This window comes from Martes martes (assembly GCF_963455335.1).
Source record: "Martes martes genome assembly, chromosome: X".
Classification (NCBI taxonomy): Eukaryota; Metazoa; Chordata; class Mammalia; order Carnivora; family Mustelidae; genus Martes; species Martes martes.
The window spans coordinates 106,394,328-106,421,622 of NC_137897.1; the positions used below are offsets into that span (position 1 = coordinate 106,394,328).

General features: G+C 40.5%; 1 protein-coding gene across 1 annotated transcript in view; it reads left to right on the forward strand.

The window, feature by feature from the left end:
- Positions 1-27,295, forward strand: part of SLC9A6 (solute carrier family 9 member A6) — a gene marked incomplete at its 5' end in the record, with an annotated part of 53,467 nt that overhangs the window by 5,155 nt on the left and 21,017 nt on the right. The window contains 10 exons of the mRNA XM_080831207.1: positions 6,394-6,593; positions 7,984-8,061; positions 8,349-8,425; positions 8,732-8,844; positions 11,788-11,893; positions 15,650-15,791; positions 18,028-18,133; positions 18,425-18,513; positions 21,297-21,410; positions 26,358-26,469. Coding sequence (XP_080687333.1) covers positions 6,394-6,593; positions 7,984-8,061; positions 8,349-8,425; positions 8,732-8,844; positions 11,788-11,893; positions 15,650-15,791; positions 18,028-18,133; positions 18,425-18,513; positions 21,297-21,410; positions 26,358-26,469 — 1,137 coding nt within the window. The remainder of the gene's footprint in view (positions 1-6,393; positions 6,594-7,983; positions 8,062-8,348; positions 8,426-8,731; positions 8,845-11,787; positions 11,894-15,649; positions 15,792-18,027; positions 18,134-18,424; positions 18,514-21,296; positions 21,411-26,357; positions 26,470-27,295) is intronic.

A 27,295-nucleotide genomic window follows, 5' to 3' on the forward strand; every position in this document is an offset into this window, starting at 1 on the left:
GAGATTGAAGATTTGAGAAGGAGGATAAAGGTTGGAGGAGCTGCTGTAGAGAATGTGCTAGGAGACAAAAAGTTGAATAAACACATGTAAAACTAACCAGAGGTCAGCAAACACCTTGCCTTTTTTGGTTGTCTTAAAGTCGAATTAGCTTTTTTTAAAAAAAGATTTTATTTATTCATTTGACAGACAGAGAGATCACAAGTAGGCGGAGAGGCAGGCAGAGAGAGAGGAGGAAGCAGCCTCCCTGCTGAGCAGAGAGCCCAATTCGGGGCTCGATCGCAGGACCCCGGGATCATGACCTGAGCCGAAGGCAGAGGCTCTAACCCACTGAGCCACCCAGGTGCCCCTGAATTAGCTTTTAAAACAAAATCTAACAGCATTTTTCAAGAAGTAGACAAATGTTATATAATAAATATACGCACATACATATGTATATAAATCTCTGTGTACATACATACACATGTTAATGTGTAGAAATTTTATCAATTTTGACCACATTTGATATCCCAGCAATATTCCTTCCATATTTTGACTATCAGAGGCTTTTAGTGTCATAGCCTGGGAGAATGGGCTGAGATCCCTTAGAAAACCAATTTCCATTGACCGTGAGCCCCATACAGTGTTGGGACCCTGGGTGATACACTGAGTTCTTTATCCCTGGGAGGGGGTCCAGCACATGAGGGTCAGGAATGTGTAGGAGAGGTGGGACCTTTCTGTTTTGTGAAGGATATCTCTTTGAGATTGTATTCTTTGTTGCTTGTTAGTGGTTAATTTTACATTTCGTGATATCAGTATTTTCTTGTGCCTCTGTCTGTGTAGGAGGCTGGAAGTTTCCGCCTTATCCCCGTAACAAAGCACTCTTTTTGTGTACTTCTCTTCACTGAGAATTGCTTTAACTCTCTGATTACAATTTGACCTTTCACAGAACCCAAATTAACTTGAACTATCAACTTTATTCAGAGAAATTCCAATTTTTCAGATGTCTGATGCTGTAATAAAAGCATCTCAGTTTTTTCCAACCTAAGTAATTATTCTCCTTGCTGAAGTTTTAACTGCCAAAGTGTGTGTTTCAAATTTGTCCAAGCGCTGAGCCCTCCTCAGGGCACGCAGTAACATTTCAGCTTTGAATCAGAGTGCAAAACTGGTGGATACCATTCCTTCCACAGTCGGCCTTAAGGACATGGACATGGACAGAATTTGTGCCACTGTTATCATTATTTGTAGTAGCTTAGCTATGATATTGGCACAGAAATATAAGGGGGGTATGACTTTTACTGAGCCTCTTGATTAGGAGACCTTACAGGATAGTAGAGAAAAGAGCTCTTTCTGTATCATGTAGGCAGGGTGCCTATGGATCTATAGGCTTTGCTCACCAAGGTTGTGCTTATCAAACCCAACTCATACCCAACCATCCCTTTCTTATTTTGTATTCTAGAGGTTAGCTACCCTCATAGTGTATCTTTCATTTTTTTAAATTTTTAAATAAATGTTTACTTCTTCACTGATTTCTTCCACCTCCCACACCCCACCTCTGGCAACCACCAGTCCGTTCTCTGTATCTATGAGCTTGATGTTTCGTTTTGTTTTAGATTCCACATATAAGAGGGATCATAAGGTATTTGTCTTTCTCTGTATGACTTATTTCACTTATCCTAATGCCTTCAAGGTCCAGCCATATTATTGCAAGTGGCAAGATTTCATTTTTTATGACTGAATAATATTCCATTATGTATATACGCCACATTTTCTTCATTCATCCATGGATGGACACCGAGGTTGTTTGCATGTCTTGGCTATTATAGATGATGTGGCAGTGAAATTTGTGGGTGTATATATATCTTTTTGAGTTAGTGTTTTTGTTTACTTCAGGTAAATACTCAAAAATGGAATTGCTGGACCATATATGGTAGGTTTTTAACAATTTTTTTGAGGAACCTCCATGCTGTTTTTCATAATGGCTGCAACAGTTTGCATTCCCACCAGTAGTGCACAAGGGTTCTCTTCTCCACAGCCTTGCCAACACTTGTTATTTCTTGTCTTTTTGATCTTAGCCATTCTGACAGGTGTGAGGTGATCTCATCATGGTTTTAATTTGTATTTCCCTGGTGCTTAATGATGTTGAGCATCTTTTCATGTACCTACTGGCCATCTCTATGTCTTCTTTTTTTAAATTTTTTTAAAGATTTTATTTATTTATTTGACAGAGAGGGATCACTAGTAGGCAGAGAGAAAGAGGGAAGCAGGCTCCTTGCTGAGCAGAGAGCCCAGTGTGGGTCTCGATCCCAGGACCCTGAGACCATGACCTGAGCCAAAGGCAGAGGCTTAACCCACTGAGCCACTCAGGCACCCTCTATGTCTTCTTTGGAAAAATGTCTGTTCAGGTCTTCTGGCCATTTTTTATGGAAAAATGTTCAGATCTTCTGGTCATTTTTTAATCAGATTCTTTTTTTTTTTTTTTGCTATTGACTTATGTGTATTTTGGATATTTTTGTCCTTATCATATATATATCTGGGGGGGAGGATATTAGTCCCTTAGCAGATTTTTGACTTGCAAATATTTTCTCTTTAACTTACTTTCTTTTTTCTTTTTTTTATTTTTTGAAAGATTTTATTTATTTATTTGACAGAGAGAGAGAGATCACAGGTAGGCAGAGAGGAAGGGGGAAGGAGGCTTCCTGCTGAGCAGAGAGCCCGATTCGGGGCTCGATCCCAGGACCCTGAGACCATGACCTGAGCCGAAGGCAGAGGCTTAACTCACTGAGCCACCCAGGTGCCCCTTTCATTTATTTTCAATCTGGGAGTTTGTTAAAAACTTTCTAAAAATTTGAGGTCATCGTACTGTTTAGCAGTTACTCATTGCTGCTCACTTAAAAAATGTGTGACTGTAAGTTGCCTGAAAGAATCCCTCATCTCTGCACCCTCCCCACTTGCCACATTTGTCCCCCTCCCACATTTATCACTTCCCATTCTGGCCTGGCTTCTGCCCCCACTGCTCTACTGGAATGGCCCTTACCAAGCTCACCTGTGAGCTCCTCGTTCCCAAACCCAGTGGACCATTCTTAACATCTGTCTTCCTTGACTTGGCTGCAGCATTAGCTAGTTTTCATCACTTCCTCCTCTTCTCTTCCTGTTCCTGTTACTTTTCCTCCTTCCACCCCTTCATCAGCTCCTCCTCCTCTACCAGCTCCTTCACATTGGCTGTTAAATGTTGGGGTAAAATTCTGGGCATATATCCATAGTCCTCTTCCCATTTTATTTGCTCCCCAGGTAATCTCAAAGGCACCTGACTTCAGCCATCTCCACTTGAGACCCCCTACTTCCTTGAGCTCCAGATCCCACACACTCAACTGTGCATGTTGTCACAGGTACATCAAACTCAACAGGTCTGAAACAGAACTGTATGTTTTCCCCCGTGAACCTGTTCCCTTTCTCACTGAATGGCCCTGCTACCTATCTGGTTGCACAGGCCAGCTTACCCTCATAGTTGCCAAGTTATTTTGGCTCCTCTTAGTCTTTCTCCCAGTCTCCCTTCCTTCCTGGTCTACTCAGTCACTGATTCTTGTAAAAAATAATTACCTTCTAAAAATCTGTCTCCATCCCTTTCTCTGTCCTCTTAGATGAAGCCCTAAGCTTAGTGCCTGAAAGACTACAGTGGCCTTCTATCTTGCCCTTTCAAACCACTGTGGTCTAAAGCAACCAGTCTTTCTAAAATAGAAATCTGATGTCAAGCCCCTGTTTATTTATAACCCTTCTATGACTTCCTTTTGCTTTCGAGATAAAGTCTAAACTCCCTTCCCCAGCTTGCAAGGTCTTTTATGACTCAGCTTCTGCCGATCTTTCACACTCAACTCTGTCACTTTATAACCCAGCCATACTGAACTACGTGTGATTCCCTGAATGGGCTGTGTTCTCTCTTCCATGACTGGATGTGTCCTACTGTACCTCCTACATGGAAAACCTCTTCTTTTACTTTGTTTCCTTGCTTAGGTAACACCTCTAGAAAGACTTCCCCACCATCCCACTCCCCCCACCCATCCCACTTCCCCCTCCCACTTCCCCTGGCTTGGTTAGGTACCTCTTTTTTCTGTTTTTTTAACACCTCGTGTGTGTGTGTGTGTGTGTGTGTGTGTGTGTGTACACCATACTGTAATTGTTTATTCAGTCTGTTTTCACTAACTAGGCTGAGAGCTCCTTGAAGGAAGGACCTTGTTTTCATCTCTGAACCCTGGGGGCCTACTCAGCATAGTACTCTAATCACATATATTAAGAGAGTGGCTGGCGGGTTAGTGTGAAAGGAAACAGGGAGGTCAGGTGTAACTGAGAGCGGTATGCTGTACATCTTGGAGTTAAGGGAAGTTCCAGAAGTTTGAGTTCAGTTTGCAGTTGAAATATAGCTATACCATGGAATATTATTTGACCATGAAAAGAATTGATGTCTAATACATGCTACAACAGGGATAAACCTTCAAAACAGGATGCCGAGTGAACAAAAGCCAAACATGAAAATTCATATTGTAGGATTCTGTTTATATGAAATGTCTAGAATAGGCAAACCTATATATAGAGAAAACAGATTAGTGGTTGCCAGGGGCTGGAGTTTGGGGGGGCGGGGGGGAAAGTGGCTGCTAATAGATATGGGGTTTCTTTTTGGAGCAATGAAAATGTTTTAGAATTAGATAGTGGTGATCAATATATGACTTTGTAACTATACTAAAAGCTACTGAATTGTGTAGTTTAAAGGGTAAACTTTATGGTATGTGAATTACATCTCAATAAAGCCATTATCAGTTTGATCAATATAGGTTCTAGTACCTAGAACATGGTGCACATCTGAATATCAGTATGATGATATCTAGCAATATGTTGATGTCATAGTCCTGGACTGAGGACTTCTTTTCCATGTTTTGGTTTTGAAGCACATATTTTTATTTATTTTATTTTTATATATTTTTAACTTTTTTAAGGTTCTATTTATTTATTTGCCAGACAGAGAGAAAGGGAGCCCAAGCAGGGAGAGGGAGAAGCAGGCTCCTCACTGAGCCAAGGAGCCCAGTGCGAGACTTGGGGATCATGACTTGAGCCAAAGGCAGACACCCAACCAACTAAGCCACTCAGGTGTCCCAAAGCACATATTTTTCAATTAAAATCTGAGCTTTTATTGGTAGAAGAGCTCAGTTGCTCTTCAAATGCTATTGATATTCCAGTTTGTTAAACGTATATTATTTGGCTAGCCAGATGCTGTAAGAATAATTTGGGAAGTGTCGTGTGTTTAACACTCTTATGAACTGACGGATGGAGGTGGAGGTGGTAAACACATTTCTAACAATATTACGCTGTCAGGTTGGGACACCTTGGAGCATATTCTGTGTGCAGATAATTTGAAGGTATTTTTTTTATTTTGTTACATTCCTAATTATCTACTTATATCTTGATCTAGCGATGCAGTGATAAATGCTTGTGCCCTAGGAAATGTTTTTTCCTCTCGTCCCACTGGATTATATGAATATTAGACTCTTAGATTTGCAAATTTAATACTACTTTAAAATGTAGCAAGACAGGAAACAACGTGTGTTGGAGAGGATGTGGAGAAAGGGGAACCCTCTTACACTGTTGGTGGGAATGCAAGTTGGTGCAGCCACTTTGGAGAACAGTATGGAGATTCCTCAAGAAATTAAAAATAGAGCTTCCCTATGACCCTGCAATTGCACTACTGGGTATTTACCCCAAAGATACAGATGTAGTGAAAAGAAGGGCCATCTGTGCCCCAATGTTTATAGCAGCCATGGTCGCCAAACTGTGGAAAGAACCAAGATGCCCTTTAACAGACGAATGGATGAGGAAGATGTGGTCCATATACACTATGGAGTATTATGCCTCCATCAGAAAGGATGAATACCCAACTTTTGTAGCAACATGGACTGGACTGGAAGAGATTATGCTGAGTGAAATAAGTCAAGCAGAGAGAGTCAAGTATCATATGGTTTCACTTATTTGTGGAGCATAACAAATAACATGGAGGACATGGGGAGATGGAGTGGAGAAGGGAGTTGAGGGAAATTGGAAGGGGAGGTGAACCATGAGAGACTATGGACTCTGAAAGACAACCTGAGGGTTTTGAAGGGGCAGGGGTGGGAGGTTGGGGGAACCAGGTGGTGGGTATTAGGGAGGGCACGTATTGCATGGAGCACTGGGTGTGGTTCAAAAACAATGAATACTGTTACACTGAAAAGAAATAAAAAAAAATGTAACTACATTCGTTCTAGAAATTGGTTCTGAACCACAGAGGACTATCATAAGAGTTTTTCTGTTAATAGTCCAAAGGTATGTGTGGGGTATAAAAGAAGTAGTCTTTGTCCAGAAGAAGAGCTTATATGGTTCTTTTATTATTTCCAGGTCTTTTGGTGGGCCTCGTGCTTCGATATGGCATTCATGTTCCAAGTGACGTAAATAATGTGACCCTAAGCTGTGAAGTGCAGTCAAGCCCAACTACCTTATTGGTAAATGTTAGTGGAAAATTTTATGAATATACACTTAAAGGAGAAATTAGTTCACATGAACTCAATAACGTTCAAGATAATGAAATGCTTAGAAAGGTAAGTTCTTCATTAAAGGGAATATTTGGATTTTTTTAAAGCATATAACTAGTTGCAAAGTGGTTCAGGAAGCAAATAGTGAATTTTTAATGATGTTGAAAATCAGTCTCTTAAAATGGAGAGAAATCTCAGTTTGTGCGTGATATAATGCTAAGGAAATGGACATCTGTACACTTCATTTTCTGATTGAGGCTAAGTACTATAATCCTTTTTGTTTCATTCAGTGATGTTTATAATTGTAATAAATGGTAACTAGTATTGACTTAAGCAGAATTTATAAGCATTTCTTTCAATTAGCAGATGGTCCTTAGAATTTTATGGTACTTCAGCATGTTGAGTTTATTTGATAATACCTAAAATATTCCATTAATATTTTCTGAATATTATTATTTCTTCCTTGTTTTGACTGTGTTCTATATGGAGGACAATTTAATCTTTCTTTGATTCATAATCTGGCACAACTCCAGGGGCCTCATTCTGAGAACCAGTTACTGTACCATGCTGTGTATAAAGCTTTATGTAGGAGGCTGTGCCGCAGTCTCACTGGCACCCCAACATTCCTGGAGCTGCTTCCTCCTGTCCTCGCCATAGTTCCCCATGAAGCTTCTCAGGGCCTCTTTGCTCGTGTCTCCTGTTTGCCGCCCACCCTCGGCCAGGCGCCTCCACTTCTGTCTTCTGCATGGGCAGAACTTGGCTTTCAAAGCTACTTGGTTGTGGTTCTGACCATCCTTAATGCTTTTTACAGTTTCCTACAAGCTTAGTTTGCTTTGCAGCCAGAGTTCTTTCCACCTGTGGAAAATTCCAGTTCCTTAAAAGTTCTGGTAAACGAAGTTTTAGCATGGATATGTGTGTAGTTGCTTTGTGTTCATGTCAGATCCTGCTGCAGCCTTATGAACAGAAAGGGTCATCTATATTATTATAAGAAATAGATATTAAAAGAAATGGGCCATCAGGACTAGAAATCTTAGTCACACAGAAAGTTCTTACCGTAATATTATGCTGTATACCCTTAGAAGCGTTACCTGTGTAAGAAGTCTGTTTCTTCTTGCCGGCAATAATGATATACCCCCAAATTTTGTTACCTAGTTTGGGGGTCTCCTGAATTTAAAGCAAAGAAATGTTCATGATTTCCCCATTTTTAAGATTTTTTAATGTCATAGTATTTTACTACCCTTTGCACAGATATGACTTAACTGATTGCTCCAACACTGTCTCCTTGTCGTTTGGTTGAGAAATAGAACAGCTATCCTATATGAAATACTTTTCAGTGACCACAGTAATATTCTTGCCTTTCATTAGTTTAACATTCAATCTTTTTTTTTCATAATTTGATAATGTAATACAAGGTCTTCTAAGGGAATTCATCTAAAAGAACTCTTTATTTTAACAGGTTACCTTTGATCCAGAAGTATTTTTCAACATATTACTTCCTCCTATCATATTTTATGCAGGATATAGTCTGAAAAGAGTAAGTGCTTGTATATTTCATATACTTCGAACAATTTTCAACTCCGTGGACTTTATCGTGTCTGACACTTCAGAAACAGGCAGTTCTTTCCAGCTTTCCCTCCCTTCTCCTCTCCTTGCTGAAATTTATGCCTGTACAAAAATTCTTTCTCTTATTTCCTTTAATGAATAATGCATTGAATATTAGCAAAGCACACTAGAATAGAAAGCCTTTTCTTTTTCAAATAATCAGTAAGTATTCTAACACACTGTAACTTTTTCTTTTTCTTTTTTTTTTTTTTTTGTTAGAGACATTTCTTTCGAAACCTTGGGTCGATCCTAGCATATGCTTTTCTTGGAACAGCAATTTCTTGTTTTGTAATTGGGTAAGTACTTTAAAGTTAAAACACTTTTTATCCTTCAAATTATACTTTTTAAATAATGCAAATTTGATTTATGTAGTATTGTATTCCTGAGTGTGCCTAAGGACCTTTTTCAATAAAATGCATTCACGTAGATAATAAGTTGTTTGAATTCTCCTTAAGGACAAGATATTACCATATTTAAATGAAATGAGTTAAATTTGGGATTAGTCACAAAGTACTACAGTAGACTCATCTTATTCTTACTATATTCTGACTTCTTTAATAGTTGCTGTTTTTTTCTAAAGTAGAAATGTGTTTATTGAGCAGGTCAATAATGTATGGCTGTGTCACACTGATGAAAGTAACTGGACAGCTTGCGGGAGATTTTTACTTTACAGACTGTCTGCTGTTTGGTGCCATTGTATCAGCAACTGACCCAGGTATGTGTCCATGAGAGCGGAGCTTCAGTACTTAAAGTACAGCATTTTGCTAGCAAAAGCACATGTGTGCAGACCTTCCTTTGGGTGTAGAATTCATAAATTCCCTTAGTACTGTACTTCCAATTGTAGAGGAAAAAACAAAACTCATGGGTCCTTTTGGCTTAAGCACCCTATTTTATTTTATTTATTTTATTCCTTACATTTGCCATTACTGGTCCTCAGCTTGATGTTGTTTAGACGACGGCTCTAAGGCCTTTTCTTCAGAAATTCAGGTTGGTGTCTATCTTTAGTAATTGGGTATTTGGAGAATATGAACTAGATTAGTTAAAATGGGTAATAATGGTACACTTCCTTTCATGCTTTTAGAAGACCCATTCCCTAAAAACCATCTGTTTATATTCAGCTATCTGCATGTAAGAATAAGAAAAATAGTTTTTATATGATTGTTAGAAGGCAGTTGTGCTACCATTAGTGTGATTTAGCATCATTGGTAGGCCTTACTATACATTAAAGAATTGTTTTTATAAAATCAGCTTTATGGTTATGATATAGTTTTTTAAGGTTCTATTTATGTATTTTAGAGAGAGAGAGCTGGGGTGCCTGAGTGGCTCAGTTGGTTAAGCGTCTGCCTTCTGCTCGGGTCGTGATTCCAGGGTCATGGGATCAAGATCCCTGTCGGGTTCCCTGCGCAGCAGGGAGACTGTTCCTTCTCCCTCTCCCCCTACTTGTGCGCCCTCTCTCTCTCTTTCTCTGTCTTTCAGATAAATAAAATCTTGAAAAAAAGAACGCTTTAGAGAGAGAGCACTCACACAAGCAACTGGGGGTTGGGGGTGTAGAGAGAGAATCTCAAGCAGACTGTGCAGTGAACACAGAGCCCCATGAGGGGCTTAATCTCAGAACCCCGAGACTATGACCTGAGCCAAAACCAAAGTTGAATGCTTAACGGACTGAGCCACCCAGGCACCCCTGAAATAGTTCTGATATGAACACAGCTGGAGAATGAATACAATTCTATGGAGTTAGGTGGTAATTTTCCTAATACAGTATTGATGAGCCTCACAGTTATGTTCATGGTAGCAGCTTAGAGAAGATGCAGGCTGAAGACCTAGTGATGGGACCAAAGACTGGAGTTTTTGAACTAAGGATGCAAGGTTTCTTTCACTGGGCTTTAGGACCTTGGCAGAGATTTGTTCTGTTTGACTTTTTGCCCTTGTAAGTTAATCATCTTCTTTAATTGTCATGCAGCACAATTAAAGGTAGGAAAATAAGCTTATCTCTGAATTCCTGTGTTAACTCTGATAACACAGGGCGTTATATATAGGAAGTAGGAAAATATGTTCTCTACTCTATATGATATGATTTTATAAAACTCAGAGGGCATTTTACAGAGGCATTTGTATAGTTCAGCATTTTTATTTTTTTATTTTTTTTAAAGATTTTATTTATTTATTTGACAGACAGAGATCACAAGTAGGCAGAGAGGCAGGCAGAGAGAGAGGAAGGGAAGCAGGCTCCCTGCTGAGCAGAGAGCCCAATGCGGGGCTCGATCCCAGGACCCTGGGATCATGACCTGAGCCGAAGGCAGAGGCTTAACCCACTGAGCCACCCAGGCGCCCAGCATTTTTATTTTTATTTTTTTATTTTTAGTTTTTAGTATTTTAGTTCAGCATTTTTAAAACTGAAAATCAAATTGCTCCCTTCAAGACCATCAATGCTATCCCCTTACTATTTAGAGCTGCTCCCATTATCTGTATGAAGATAAGATGGTTTTTGCAAGGAGCCAGTAGTCTCCTTTTCTGCGTCCTTTTGCTGAGAAGCAAAGTCCTTGGCTTTTCAACGTCTATGAGAAATCTAAGTCAACTGGATTGGCTACATTAATTCAACCTTCTGGTCTTGTGTTGGTAGAGGTATTTCCCAAATGGCTCAAGCGAAAGTGTTCTGTTCATATTAAGCTGGACAGTTAACATTTCTTCTGAGTTATATAGGCATTTGCCCCTATAATAATTCTGTTATTTTGCAATAGAAGGGTGAGCCATAGGTTCTCTTTGCAAAATTCTTCGGCACTGCTTTTGCCCTCCTTTTCTCAGTAAGCTTTTGTGTCAGTATATTCCAAATGAAATGCTTTGTGGTAGAAACTACATCTTTTAAAATGCAAGTTTCCTGTTTCGTTGGTTGGCATTTGAAGGGGCTTTCCCATCTCTGATTATAATAATCTTTCATGTCTGCTTGGGTTTATTTAGTGAGTGAGCTGTATGTGACTCAGCAACTGAAGTTGTATTACAACTTCAGCTCATCTGATTTTCTAAGAATTCTCATGGAATTGTTGCCTAGAAGAAGGTTTTTTTTTTTTTTTTAATCTTCTCAGGTTATAGCCTGGTCATTGGCTTCTTATTAAGTTAAATATAACAGCTGTAATTCCAGTCGTAAATTTTATCTCATCCAAAAACCATACTTGTGCTTTCATTTCCTACTGTCTTTGCTAAACTAAACCAGTGTGCCTGAAATTTGCAAGTCAAATAGAAACAAGTTGTAAGGCTCCAAGGAGAAAATGAAGTTGGCAGCAAGAGATGCTTTTTGTAATACCCTTCTTCATCAGATTAATGATCACCTGGTCTGTAAGAAGTTCTGTATATATTCTTTATGGAAATGAAATGTGCAAGACAAAGATGATTAGCATTTGCATGAAACGTGTAGGTCAGCTCAGTCCTCCAGGGTTAATTTCTGCTGTTTGTAAGATAAAGGAAATATTGTGGTACACAGTTAGGAAAAAAAGCAGTATTGACAGGAACATACTGAATCTTTAATATCGTAAGAGAATGTTTGTTGGGATCAGATCCTAAGAGGAAGAGATGAATTTCTAAGTAGCCATCATAATTATCTATGAAGGGGACTGTGTTACATTTGTAATGTCTAAATACTTCTCTGACTCTTTCTGTGTGCTAGTGACTGTCCTTGCCATATTCCACGAACTTCAAGTGGATGTTGAACTCTATGCACTTCTTTTTGGGGAGAGTGTCCTCAACGATGCTGTTGCCATAGTGCTGTCTTCGTAAGTGTTTGTTTTCTTGTTATCTTCTATATTTTGAATATTGGGGTACTAGAAACCGAAAGTCACTTATTGAATGAAGTATATTACAAATGCAGATGTTTGAAAGACCGGGGCTTGGTTTTTTTTTTCCCTCTTAAAGAAATACATACTTACAGACAACATGGAAAATGAGGGGAAGAAAAAATGGTATATCCTGCTCACACCTAAAGACAATTACTTTAAAGATTCGAGGCACTGCCTTTTATTCTTGTTTTCTATGCGTGATGAGTGCTGTTTTTACACAGTTGTGACTGTGGTGTGTATATAATTTTTTATTCTATTTTAACATGATAATGTGAACATTTTCTTTTTTAATTAAATTTTTGGAACAGATAAGATATTTACATGGTTCAAAAATCAAAAATGTATAGAGATATAACATGGAAAAGTCATGTTCTTACTCCTGTTCTCATCCTCCTGTTCCCCCAGCCCCTTGTATGTAACCATTTTGATTAGTTTCTTGTGTATCCTCATATTTCTTCAATCAAATGCAACCACACATGTGAATAAATATTCTCACTTGCCTCTTATTTCTTATTTTAAAAGTAGCATGCTAAATGTAGTCTATGCCTAGCTTTCTCTCACATAACTATATCCTGGAGCTCTCTCCATGTTGAAGCAGAACGTTTTCTCATTCTTGGTTTGCAGCTACAGAGTACCTTATGTGCTGTACTATGAACTGTTAAAGTTAGTTTACTCAGTCTCCCATTGATGGAAGCATTAGAGAGTTTTCAGTCCTTTGCTATCCCAAACAATGCTACAGTGATTAACCTTGACCTCACCTGTTTTATACATGCATAGGTATATTAGTTGGATAATTTTCCAGAAGTGAAATTAGTATGTTCAAGAGTAAATACATTTGTAATTTGGTAGACATTGCTACATTGCCTGTCAAAGAGATTATGCCATTTTGCACTTTAACCACTGAATTATGGGAGTGTCTGTTTCCTCATAGCTTCCCCAACAGAATATTTGTCAGACTTTTACTTTTTTGTCAATTTGATGATTGAGCAATATCTCATGGTAGTTTAATTTGTATTTCTAACATTTAACGTAAGCATTGCAGAAATGTTTAATTTTTAGAAGTGTTAAGACAATTACTGAAATGAGCAATACTTTAATCTACTTATGGAAGTTACTATACATGTTAGTAGAAGGTGTTTGCTGGTGAAAAAGTGAGTGTGAACCTCAGAGGGACTCAGTCCTGCCAACCCACTCCTACTAAGCAAATATCTAGCCCTGTATACAGTTGCCGTTACAGGACAGCATCCACCACCCAACAAATAATTTCCTGACCCCAAATACCAATAGTGCCAGAACTGAGACACCCTGGTGTTTTAACCAAGCTCACTTGTACATTGTTCTTAACATTGTAGTTGGTATCATCTACTCTTTTGCACTCTACCTTTTTGTCATTATTTATGATAATAAAATTAATACGTTTATAACAATCTCAAAAGCATTTGACTTAGAAAGTAGAACATTCCTGAAATTTTAGCTCTCAGATAACCACTATTAAGATTTTCATTTAGGCTTTTCCATTAGGATATTAACATACATATAAATATATTAATTTTCACAATTAAAACATATACCAATTTTATTTTATTTTTAAATTTAATTTTGTTTTATTTAAATTCAATTAATTAACATATGTATTATTAGTTTCAGAAGTAGAGTTCAGTGATTCATTAGTTGCATAGAACACCCAGTGCTCATTGTATCAAGTGCCCTCCTTAATGCCCATCACCCAGTTACCCCATTCCCCCACCCCTATATTAATAATTTTTAAACAAAAAAGGCATAGTACTAAACATACTCTTCTGTAACTTGCTTTTCTCATTTGAACATTTTACTGTGTTAATACTTCTATCATCCCATTGTGTGGTACACCACAAACTTACCTCTCCTGTCCCTTACCGTTTAATGTTCAATGTGTTCTAATATTGTTTTATTGTGAATGGCACTGCAGTGAACATATTTATGTGTAAATCTCTGTGAATCCATGTGAGCTTTTCTGTATGATTTTTAGAAGTTGAATTTCTAGGCCAATGGATGTGATCAGTAAAAAATTGAGAGATACAGTCCTATTTCCTTCCAAAAATGTAATATAGGTCTATTTGAAAGCAGTTGCACTACATGTAAAAGGAGCCATAGGTATAGTAATACCCAGGTTCCAGGAATATAGCACAGGGAAATAGTCCAAAATTTGGAAAAAATGCAAAAATGCTCTTTCACATGTTTATTATGGTAGCAAAAATATTAGAAGCAAGTTTTACATGTCTAGCAGTAGGGAAATGGTTAAACAAATGGTTATATCCATTTGGACCATTCTTTTTTTTTTTTTAAAGATTTTATTTATTTATTTGACAGACAGATCACAAGTAGGCAGAGAGGCAGGCAGAGAGAGAAGGGAGGAAGCAGGCTCCCTGCTGAGCAGAGAGTCTGATGTGGGGCTCGATCCCAGGACGTTGGGATCATGACCTGAACCGAAGGCAGCGGCTTCAACCCACTGAGCCACCCAGGCGCCCCCATTTGGACCATTCTTGACGTCTTAAAAACCATAAAAGGTGGTGGGACCCTTTATGTATGGATAAGATAGCATGACATTAAAGGCCATTTCATATTTATTAAAATAATTTTTTAACTTAACTGTGGAGGTATGAAAAAAACTTGGTGTATATGGTATAACAAGCCCATTTTTCAGCCTGAACCTTAAAAGGCATTGCAGTAACCACAGGGAAAATTCATTATATTCCTGGGAATGTGTTTTTTTCTTCTTTTCTTTGACATGACTTGTATGGTGTCTTTGAGTCCACTTTTTTTAAAAACACTGATATGTCAATTAACTGAGATGAGAACTGATTTACTAATGGTAGGCACTCTCGCCAGACACCTGCTGGCAACAGTGATTTTCTCAGCCACTTCTCTTTCCCAGGGTGACCATTTTAAAAAGAAGCATTTTAGACCAGGTTTGGACTTGTAAGTTCAAGATGGAGAGTGTCTCCTTTAATTGCGTGTCTTGGCCACTTGCAGAGTGACTTTCAAAAGTTTGAGGTAGAGATCCAGCTGCGTAAGCTGAGTGGATTCTAATTCCTTGGATGGACTTTCAAGCCCTTTTCCCTATAAAAGTCTATTTCAGTGAGTGAATAGATGTTAGGCATTGGGCCCATTCTGGTATTCTAAAAGTTGAAAGGGTACTTCAGTCATCTTTTTTTTCCCATAGGAAAAACAAAATGTGACCAGGTTGAGTATTGAGCAGTATTCTTTATATTCTTATGCCTCTGCTGAAAACAAGTGGAATTTTTCATTAGTTTGTTCACATTAGTATGTTAGGGCTTATAGGCAGTCAGTGCTAGGAAGTCTTGAACAGAGTCATAGAAGAATAGTACTGCAGTGTCTTGACACTGGAGAAAAAGGCTCGGTCCAACTTCACATAGAAGACCTTAAAACATTCAATCTCCTGAAATTGTCATTTAAAGTAAAAGCTGAATTTTCTTGCTAGCTGGATCCACCACAGGGTGTTTTGGTAACCTTTTGTCCTTATTTTGGCAATTCAAATCGAAAGTTTTTGTCCACTTTCTCCTGTACCCTCCTCCGGCCCTGATTTCATCTTTTGAGCTCTACGACACTAGAGAATGTATTTATTTATTATTTTTAAGATAGTTTTTGAAGTAAAAGTTGCTTCTAGAAGTAAAAATGATCTCTCTTTTGTAGCTCAATAGTGGCATACCAGCCAGCTGGAGACAACAGCCACACCTTTGATGTCACAGCCATGTTCAAGTCTATTGGGATTTTCCTTGGGATCTTCAGTGGATCTTTCGCAATGGGTGCTGCTACTGGTGTGGTGACCGCTTTAATATCCTTTTGTTAATCTTCCTTGTTAACTGAAAAAGTGGTTGAATACTGTATTCCATGGTCTCTCCTGCTCCATAATTGCTGCTGTGGTTACGATTATTTTTTTTAAAGATTTTATTTATTTGAGAAAGAGACAGACAGCATGAGAGAGGAGCATGAGCAGTGCGGAGCAACAGGCAGAGGGAGAGGGAGAAGCGGACTCGCCACTGAGCAGGGAGCCTGACGCAGAGCTCCATCCCAGGGCCCTGAGGTTATGATCTGAGCCACCCAGGTGCCCCTATTTATTTATTTTAGAGAGAGAGACACACACAGGTGGGGGGAAGGGCAGAGGGAGAGAATCTTCAAGCAGACTCCCCATAAAGTGTGGAGCCCAGCGTGGGGCTCAATCCCAGGACCCATGAGATTGTGACCTGAGCTGAAACCAAGGGTTGGGTGCTTACCCGACAGCCACCCAGGTGACCCCATTGTGTTATAATTATTAAGCTTATAATCAAGGACTTGGTTTGAAAACATTATGTAATCATCTTTACCAATAAATAAAGGAATTTTCTTATTTTGTATTGGGCTCCATGCTCTCCAGCTTTCACTACCAGAGTCTAATTAGACACAGTGACCCTCTGGGAGTGAATTTTAAGGTTATAAGCTAAATTGATATAAAGGTAAATATATTTCAGTGAGCCTCTGGGTATTCTGCACTGCTGTTCATTTGCTGTTTTTGAATGGGACAAATAGAAAATGTACGACCATAATGTCAATTGAACAAAATCAGCTTCCTGGGTTTGGACAGATGGGAGTTCATCTCAGCTCTCAATGGTTTTAACCTTCAGTTCTAGAGTCCTTGGCACTGTCACTGGTTTGCTATTAGAAATGATGGGCAAGTCATTCTTGTGCTCATTCAGAAAGCACTTCTTGATTGCCTGCTGCATGCAGGTTACTATGCTCTGGGCATCAAAGATGGGCAAGACAGACATGGCCTCTGCCTTCCTGGAGCTTCCAGTATGGGAGCACTGGCCCTTCACCTGTGGGCCCTCAGTGTAGGAAGGTGGCAGGTGGGGACAGCAGGAAAGATGAGTGGGACTAGATGGTCTCTAAAGAGCTTCCAACTCTAAAATGTCTAAGATATTTTCATGTAAAACAAATACTTTTGGGGGCACCTGACTGGCTCAGTCAGTAGAATGTGTCACTCCTGACCTCAGGGTTGTGAGTTCGAGCCCCACGTTGAGTGTAGAGATAACTTAAAAGTAAGATCTTTAAAGAAAATAACAACAACAAATACTTTTTTTCAAGATCTGTAAGTTAGCTCTCCTTCAGCCTTGTGCTGGAAGAGACTTGTTTTACAGCTTTTTACAGGTGAACCGAGGCACAAATAGACAGTACAAAGTTCTGAAGGAGGAGCCAGGACAAATCATACCGCTGTCCCATTGCAGTCTCCTTGAGGAGAGGGAGTGTATCTTGTTTATCTTTCTGTTGTGGCACACATTTTTTAAAAAGATTTTATTTATTTATTTGACAGACAGAGATCACAAGTAGGCAGAGAGAGAGGAGGAAGCAGGCTCCCCACTGAGCAGAGAGCCCGATGCGGGGCTCGATCCCAGGACCCTGGGATCATGACCTGAGCCGAAAGCAGAGGCTTTAACCCGCTGAGCCACCCAGGCGCCCCTGTGGTACACATTTTTTGAAGCAGACGTAGATTCCATCCTGAGATTTGTCACAGGTCTACACAGGCCCTTCCCCGGTCGACTAACAAATAATTTTTAGATTCGTATAAGGGAGTGACATGCCGCAGTTTCTTCATCATGGAATGCTCTACATCACGGAGGTTCTAGGGGATCAAGTAAACATGAAATCTCATGGAAATGCCACGTTCTTAGTAATTGAAAATTGCTATAATTAGGGAAGCTGTCTTGCTTTGGGTTGCAGATTAATAGTCAGAGGTGGCCTGTTGTGTATCTGATCTGTTGCTCGCGTCTCTGTCCTTTATGATGTGGTTTCCAGAAGGGCATGTGATACCCATAAAACAATTGGATTGACAGAACTGTGTGACTTCCTCATGGAAGCAGAGACGGCAGGCTCCTTGGTACAGCGCTCCTTTTAAGAAGTCTTTCGCTTTGGCGCCTCCTTATTCTGTGTCTCGTGTAAGATTGAAGAACCCTTCTTGCCCTGTCATGGTTGCCTTGCCTTGGCTATTATTTTTTGTAGTCTTACTTGTTACCTGTTACCAACCTTGACAGTCTTACGTGACAAAGTTCACCAAATTACGGGAGTTCCAGCTGTTGGAGACAGGCTTGTTTTTCTTGATGTCCTGGAGTACCTTCCTCTTGGCTGAAGCATGGGGCTTCACAGGTAGGATCCTTTCTCCTTTTGATCATCAGCCTTCACAGAGAGTGACTTTGCCAGCCGTTACTTCCACTCGTGGGCACATCCTCTAGCATTTGAACATACTTGTGAGCGTTGGGATTTGTGCTGTCACTTTAGAATATAAAAAAAGATTTTTTAATGGAAGTGGTTCCTCTTAAAGTAAGCCACAACTGGAAATTTCAACAGTAAGCATATGATCTTCTGTAAAATACAAGCCTTGGTATGAGAGTCGGGAAGACTCCTTTGATGTGAACTTGGAACTTGTTGTCTTTATAGGTGTGGTTGCAGTGTTGTTCTGCGGCATCACACAGGCCCATTATACCTACAATAATCTGTCCACCGAGTCTCAGCATAGAACTAAACAGGTAAGAGAAGCTTATAATTATAGTTTGTGAACAAACGTTTGCTCCTTGGCAGCAAAACCAAAGTCTGTCTTTACTGAAAAACCATCTTTGGTTGGTTCCAAATGATGTCCACTCGTTTCAGCTCCTCTTCCTTTGATTCCAAAGATAGATGGGATTGGCAGGTGGAAGGGCGGCAGCATTTAAGGTAGAGATAGTTCATCAGAATAGCTAGGGGCCATTATTACTGTGGCTCCAGTGATCAGTTGGCTTCCCTTCCTTGTTTTCCTAATCAAATTGCTTTTAAGAGGAACGTTTTGGAAGTTCACTCAGGTCTGCCTAGAAGGACCGCTGAGTGATAGAAACAAGATACATTTCTGATCTACGGGCTCTGCTGCTGGGTGACATGGAGACAATCGACCTCCCACGGGCACCTCGCAGCTGCTCTGTTTCCAGGAATGTCAGCTACACCCATGGTTGGGTTTCATATGGTGCCAAGTGATCGGGTGTGCAGGGAACCTGAAGGGACTTACAGAGGAAATAGGCATAGCATTTCCTAGTCTCATGAGGCATTTGGGACAAATGAATGAATGATATGAAATGTCTGGAATAGAACTAAATGCATACTTGATTATGATTAGATGCCAGTTTTGCCAAATGACTAGAACACAGTGAGATTAGCCTGGAAAGGACTCCTGATAAAGCAGGAACAAATGTCCTTATTCTTTTCTTCTTTCTTCTGGAGCCACAAATTTAGTATGTGACCTGTGCTTTTTCCTAACTCTTCAAAAGAGTTAGACTTTTTTTCCCCCAAGCATATATGCTGAGGCTACAAATCCCTTTTATGAATTAATGTACTGTAGTAATTGTAGAGAAGAAAATCAGCTGGGGTTTTTGGTATTTTTCTAGACAGTGGAGTGGGGAATTAAAAAAAACAACAACAAGGTCTTTTGGTTTTGTTGGTGATATGAAGCTTGTATCACATTAGAAAAACCCAGACTAATGGAGCTTGTAGATAGCATGTTTCAAATGATATGCCATACAAGAGGTCAGAGAAGTGGGGAAATGGTTTGAGGCTTGAGGAGGCTGGAAAACTGTCACCAAAGAAATGGTATACCTAGAAAGATTGGAAGGATTCAGGAAAGCATAGAGAAAGGATAAGAAAAGAAGCCATGGGGAAACAGTACTGGTAAAGGCAGAACAAAAAGGTAGCGCGTCAGCCAATGGAAGGCCGCAAAGTATGGCACAGGGGTTGGCAGACAGTGGCCAGACCTCCTGGTCAGGTCTGCAAGCTGAGGATGATGATGCTGACATTTCTAAATGGTTGGAAACAAAAGAAGATGATTTTGTGACACAGGGAAATTCTTTGAAATTCAGACTGCAGTGTCCATTAGTAGTTTTATTGGCATGCTGCCACACCCATTTTTTTTAACATGTAGTCTGTGGTTGCTTTTGTGCTACATTGGTAGAATGACAGGGACCATGTGGCCCACAGAGCTTCAAATATTTACTCTCTCTCTCTGATCCTTCATAGGAAAAACTTGCCAGCCCTTGGTATTGTGGTTCAAAGCAGAGAGTCTGTGTTGTTCCAAATCCTGGTTCTACTGCTTGCTGGCTGTGTGACCAGGGGCAAGTTACATAACTTGTCTGTTCTTCAGTGTTGTCATCTTTAAAATGAGGATAACGATAGTACTTACCTCGTGGAGTTGTGAGATTAAAACGAGATAATGCTTGTAAAGTCCTTAGCATAGTATTAGGCATATAGTAAAAACCAGATAAAGTTTAGCTATTATGCTTAAACAAATAAGTATAATTATAGTATATTAAGTCATTTAAAGTAAATTCAGTATGTACTTACTTATTTCCATTTTTAATTCCCATTTTTCAAGAATGAGGCAAGCCCGGTTTAGAAAGTTTAACTTGCCCAAAGCCACACAGCCAGCAAGTGGGAAAAACAGGCTTCAAGCCAAGGCATTTTGACCCCTGGGCACATGTTGTTACTTAACCACTACCCTGTTTAGTGGGGCAGAGGCTCGTGTGCACGAGCAGCAGTAGATAACTACAACAGACGGACAGATGCTGGATTACACAGGGCCTGGGATTCATTCATGCAGCAAGTCAAGTCACAAGTCTTCAGCTCTCTGCTGGGTCAGTAACACTTGCCTGGGCAGTGGTGTGAATGGCAGGGCACGCAGGCAGCCGGGGAGGGGAGGAGCACAGGGCTATAACCTGCAAACCCCTGCTCCCTAAACAAGGGCTAAGACCCACGTGAAAAGTGAAATCACACAAGGCAGTGATACAGAAGTTGTCATGAAGCGTTCAGTGCCAAGAGAAAAGAATTTGAACTGCATCTTCCAGCTTAGAAGAGGGAGGTGTCTTCCAACTGCTATCCGGAGAGACTCAGCGGATGAGGCTGTGGGATGGGGGCAGCAGGATACAGTTAGGGGCCCTTTGCAGTATTAGGGTTTGGGCTTGCTGAAAGCTTTAGACTAAGCCAGTGGCAGGGACAAGGAACATCCCCATAGGAAACTTGACAGGTTTTGGAGGAGGAGGTGGAAGACAATGACTAAACTTGGGGATTGACAAAGGAAATGCTGGGGGGACGTGCAGGGGCAATATTTCTGGCTTTATCTGTGGGACTAGAAACGTCATCCCTACATTTGCTCCCCTCTGAAGCACCTGTTTGAGGGATATACATGAGCTTTACATATGTGAAGTGTCTGTGTTGTTATCTTAGTGATACTCGTGTTTTCAAATTACATAACTTAATGTATTTACTGGACTAACCTTTCAAAATTTCGTTTCAGTTGTTTGAGCTTCTCAATTTCTTGGCAGAGAATTTCATCTTCTCCTACATGGGACTGACACTGTTCACCTTCCAGAACCATGTCTTTAACCCAACATTTGTAGTGGGCGCATTTGTATCCTTTATTATGTGTTCTATTTTGAAAACTTCTTTTCGGTTGAGATTCGCACGTGTGTTCTGGAGAGGTGGTTGATAAGAATACATTTAAATATGTAAAATTTTCCTCTGAGTAAAACAAAGGAAGAATTGCAACTCTTTTTCCTATTCTATGTATTCTATTCTCTTTTCATTTTGTTTATTGCACAAGTAACACGGGTTGAGATGGCAGAAAAAGGTCTCCAACGATTCCAGCAGTCCCCCAAAATAAAACTGTTAGTCCTTTGTCGCTGAAGGGAAGAGAGAGAGCAGATCCTGGGAAGGAGTTTGCAGTCCGCGCCATGGTGCAGTGGTTACAGGATGGTGAAAGGCTGAAGGGGGCTGCTTTGTTTCTGTCTCTGGCTTTAAAAACCAGTCAGAATGGAGAAGCTGAGCACATAAAAGCGAGCACTCGGTAGTGCCAGCCTTGGGAGAAGACAGGAGAAAATGGAACCTAACACGTGTGGGGGAGGGTTGGCGTCCAGCGGGGGGAGGCACGGCTCCGCCGTTGTTGCAGGAGAGGACAGGGAATGTCAAGATGCAGGCACACACCTGTAAGGTGGAGTTCCTGTCTGATGGCTTCTATTTTTATCTGTAAAGTAGGAGGTGAGAGCATCTGCTGAGAGGGAGGGAGGAGCAGGTGGCCTATCAGTTTTCTATTGTATAACAAAGCACCCTAAAATGTAGTAGCTTAAAACAACAAGCACGAATTACCTCACACAGTTTCTGAGGGTCAGGAATCCAGGAACAGCTGAGCTGGGTTCTGGCACAAGGCTCTCTCCTGAGGTTACAGTCAGGTTCTGGACTGGGGCTCTCCTCTCTCAGGACTTGACCGAGGCTTGGAGGATCCTCCCCATCTCACTCACATGGCCTTTAGCCAGAGGCCTTTCTCCAGGGGACCTCCTCGTGGGGCAGCTCACAGCATAACTTTCCCCAGAGGGAGGGAGCTGAGAGAGCATGAAGATGGAAGCTGATGTGCCTTTTAGAACCTCATCTCAGAAGTGACTGTCATCCCTTCCTCCACATTGTATTGGTCACACTGATGGCTGCTGGTACAGTGTACGCAGGGACTATACGAAGGTGTGAATACTAGGGGACCATCTTGGAGGCTGGCTCCCACAGGTGATCGGAGTTTTGAGGAGAGGGTTTGGAAATAGACGTAGAGAGCGTGGGCAAGCGAGTGAGTGAGTTGACTGAAGAAATGCAGTAGAATTGCCGAATGGTACTAAGGATGCTTTTGAGTTTGAGGAATAGGTGCGAACCGCAGAATCGGTCTGCCCTGCGGTACTACCTTGTCCAGGAGTACTTGGCTGGAAGCATGGAAAAGAGAGAGAGCTGGGTCCTTCGAGGTTTGGGGTTTAGTCAAGTGAGTGCAGTGAAAACCCAGAGAGGGGCAGATGAGTATAGGGTACCGGGAAGAGTGTTACTAAGATGTGGCTGAGGAAGGAAGTGAGGAAGGGAGAGGACTGGTTGTTTGAGGGAAGAGTTGAGGGTTCTTTGGATGGGAGGTCCCAGGGAGATGGAGGTGGGGGAGCGATCCAAGGGGGATAGATAAACGTGAGACATGGAAGCAGAGAGTGTGATTAGAGGGGGATATTTGAATTAGTAGTTTCCAAAAGAAATATTTTTTAAAAACTACTTCAGAATGAAGTTTCTGCCAAAGAGAGTACCAGGAATATTTTTAAAATTACAACTCTAAATAGGATCTCTGTTAGAAAATAAGGTATTATTGAAATGCCATCCTGTCATGTTTTAGTCTTCTGGGAATGAACTTCAGGCAAAAAAGGAGAAAACCCTATTAATAAGAGAAAAACCCTAGCTGAAGACTCCCATGAGATCAGTCCCTTCGTATCCTGCTAGTCTTTGAGAAACTTTGGAGCTGTCAACTGGCTTGATCTACTATACTTATTCAGAAATGAGGCTAAATATTCTCTATATGTTTCTGAGTCTGTGAGGAATTCAGGTTCCTCAGTGCAAAAGCCTACCAGGAATATTGACTTTTACCAGGAGAGAGTTGTCCTCTTGCCAGCTCTATTAGTTAGGATATAGGCTTGATGTTATGTGACAATGACTCAAATTAACCAAGGTTTAAACAAGATAGAAGCTTCTTTCTTTCTTGTGTCAAAGTCTGAACTAGTGTGGCAGCTCAGGGACCCAAGCAGCCTTCTCGCAACCATCCTTCAGGAGTTGCCCTTATTCTTAGGGGCCAGCATGGCTCTCCCCTGTGTCTGCCAATTCCCTTTAAGGACATGACCCAGAATAGCCACACATCACTTCCACTTAACATCCATTGGGTTACACATACCTGCAGGAGAAGCTGGGAATTCTGTTCTTTATCTAGGGGACTGTATGCAGATGAAAATTGGAGGTGAAAGTGAGGAGGGTCTGCTGCTAGAGAGGAAAGGAGGGATACATATTGGGGATATAACTAGCAGTCACTGCCACATTGGCCCATGTGTTTTGTTGTTCTTTTTTTTCTTTTCTTTCTTTTTTTAGGGACTCACTATTTTTGATAACCTTTGCATTCTAGACTAGTTTTAGAAATACAGAAAAATTGTGAAGATAATATAGAAAGTTCTCCTATACCCCAAAGCCAGGTTCCCCTGTTATTAACTTCTCATGTTAGCATGGTACACTCATCACAATTAATGAACCAGTATTGACACATTATCGTTACCTGAAGCTTGTCCTTCACGCAGATTCTCAAGAGTTTTTCCCTAATGGCCTTTTTCTAGTCTAAAATCCCATCCAAGATGCCACATTTCATTTAGTTGTCATGCCTCCTTAGGTCCCAGTTGACTGTGACAGTTTCACAGACTTCTTTTTGATGGTCCTTGATAGTTTTGAAGGGCTGCTGCAGAATGTGTCATGACTAGAATTCCGGATGTGTTCCCCATGATTAGACTGGGGTTGTGCATTATTTGGGAGGAAGACGCAGAAGTAAGATGCCATTCTCATCACATTATATCAAGGGCATATACTCATTAGCATGTGAATAATGTTGGTATTAGCTTTCATCACTTGACCGAGATAGTGTTTATCAGGTTGCACCACTGTAAAGTCATTCATTTTTTTTTTCCCTTTCTCTATTGTCCCACTTGGAAGGGAGTCACCATCCACAGCAGGGAGTTAGGTTCCACTTTCTCAAGGACAGCGTATCTACAAAATTATTTAGAGTTCTTTGCATGGGGGATTTATCTATTCTCCTCCATTTGTTGTTTTATTTTCATTTATATTAGTATGGACTCACTGATACTTATTTTATACTTCGGGTTATAATACATTACTACATTTAAGAATCTTGTTGCCCAGACTGTTCCAGCTTTGGCCATCAGGAGCTCGTTCAGTGGGTACTTTGTTCCTTTGGCACACTCCCATCGTTGTGTGTTTCAAAATTTTTTCTGAGCACTGCCTTACTCTCTAGGGAAGATGCTTCATGCTCATCTTGTGTATTTTCTGTTCCAACGTCAAATCAGCCATTTTCCCAAGGATCCCTGGTTCCTTTTATTGGGGAATGGTATTAGAAACCAAGATCTGAGCTGTAAGTATGTTGTGTTACTGGGGTGTCCTGGCTTCTAAGCACCCTCAGCTGACACTGGGAGGAAAGATGTATGTATGTACTAGCTCCTGTATGTACATATACTTATATGTATGTATGTAATCATCCATATCTCTATTAATCTAAGCAGAAGTTCATACTGATGTCTCTAATTCTAATCCATTACCACATGCATCATCCTGGCCTCCTTCTCTTGATGATCCATGAATTCCCACTCCAGTAGTGAGAAACCTGGCTCCCACTGTCCGCCATCCCATTCCTTAACTGTTCCAGCATATGTAGGAGCATCAGAATTGTTAACCAGTACTCCCATGGGACACAACTTGACCAACAAGCCCATGATGCCTTTTGTGCAGTTCTTTGTGCCTTTAGTCTTACAGACTCTGTCCACTTCCAAAGTTACTCAGGTCAACACTCTTTACTCCACCTAGTTTGTTTTTTCTCCTCCCCCAGCTTTTTTTTTTTTTGCTTTTAATGTTTTTTGTCTTAAATGCTCCTTTTTTATCCCTTTTAGAAGATGGGGTGGAGACTGTATTATAAAAATTGTAATTGCGAAGCAGGAGTCTCTACACAGCTAAGTGGGCAAAAAGACACGAGGGTTGGTTTCTAGTTAAAACCAGTCTACATTCCCATTAAGACTTCCTTTTGACGCAGTGCGGATATGGTAGACTTGGAGGAACACACCTGGGCCAGTAGGAAAATCAATGGTAGGAGGGGTTAGAGCTGCCCGTCTGTCTGTTCTGAGGAAACAAGGGCAAGTTTAGCCAGTATTACTCTCCCTCCCACCAACACTGACTTAAATTAAGATGACTTAACCTATTACATTAATAATCTTACAGTTATACCAAAGAAGATCAGCTTTTAAAAATGTTTCTATTCATCTAATGAATTTCCTGTATGTTAGAGCTGTCCAATTTGGTACCAGTTAGCCATATGTAATTATTTAAATTTGAGTTAATTTAAATGAAATAAAACTGAAAGTTTAGTTCCTCATCACACAAGTCACATTCAGACACTCACTGTGTTGGGTGCAGATACGGAATATTTTTTGTCATGGCAGAAAGTTCCATTAGACAGCGCTCTGTTAGCAAAAGCAAAAGACTGTTAGAGACTGAACTTTTTTTTTAAGATTTTATGTATTTATTTGAGAGAGAGAGCGTGGGGTTGGGGGTGGAGGGACATGCACAGGGCTCAGTCTCATGACCCAGAGATCATGACCTGAGCCAAAAATCCAGAGATGCTTAACTGACTGAGCCACCCAGGCACTCCGGAGACTAAGCTGCTGAAGATAGCCTTTCCCCATCTTGAGTGTATAGTCTAGTTAATATTAACAGTAAAATGAAATTAGCCTTAACCTATTAATTTTAGATTGCTATTTTCTTGGGAAGAGCTGCTAATATTTACCCCTTGTCCCTCTTACTTAATTTGGGTAGAAGAAGTAAGATTGGATCAAATTTTCAGCACATGATGATGTTTGCTGGTAAGTTGGAACTTTCCCTCTTGGCCCATTCCACGGAACCACTCACAACACATATGCTAGCTTGATTTTAAACAGGAATGATGTGCTAGTAATATGACTCCCTTAAACATTGAAGTTGCAACCTCCAGTAGAAAATTCTTTTTATAGTGTCCTGTTCCCTTCTGTCAGAATTTTTTTCTGGTTCCAAATTCCTGGTTCAAAAATATGTCACATGTTGAAGAGAAGATAAGGATTCGTGTATTTTCACACAGAAACCTGTATGTGAGGGTTTATGGCAGTTGTAGTCATAATTGCCAAAACCTGGAAACAGCCCAGTGGGTGAACCAATAGGCAAACCGTAGGATGTCCATGAGGCCATGGGGTGCTCCTTAGCACTGGAATGCCCAACTGGGGATACATACGCACAGTGCCTGAGAGGCGTTGCGCTGCGTAAGAAAGAAGCCAGTCTCAAAGGGTTCCATTCTCAAAAAGACAAAAGCACAGTGGTGGAGAACAGCTCAGGGGTTTGGCAGGGTGACAGAGAGGTGGGACTAGAAAGATGTAGTACCAAGGAATTTGTACCAAGGATGTAGTACCAAGGACACACGCCTCTAGTCACTGTCCACACTCGTGGGACTGTACGCCCAAAAAGAGTGGATGTCACTGTGTGTAAGTTTAAAAATAAAATTCAAAATACTGCTAAAAGCTCAGCGCATGTCAGGATCCTCTACTCATTCTCTGTATCTGTATATACTTTTGTGCGTTAGTATATATTACATATTTGTTCACATGCTTCTGAGTTCTTAGAATGTGCCTTACTTCTGCTGAGTTTCTGAAGCTCGCGTTA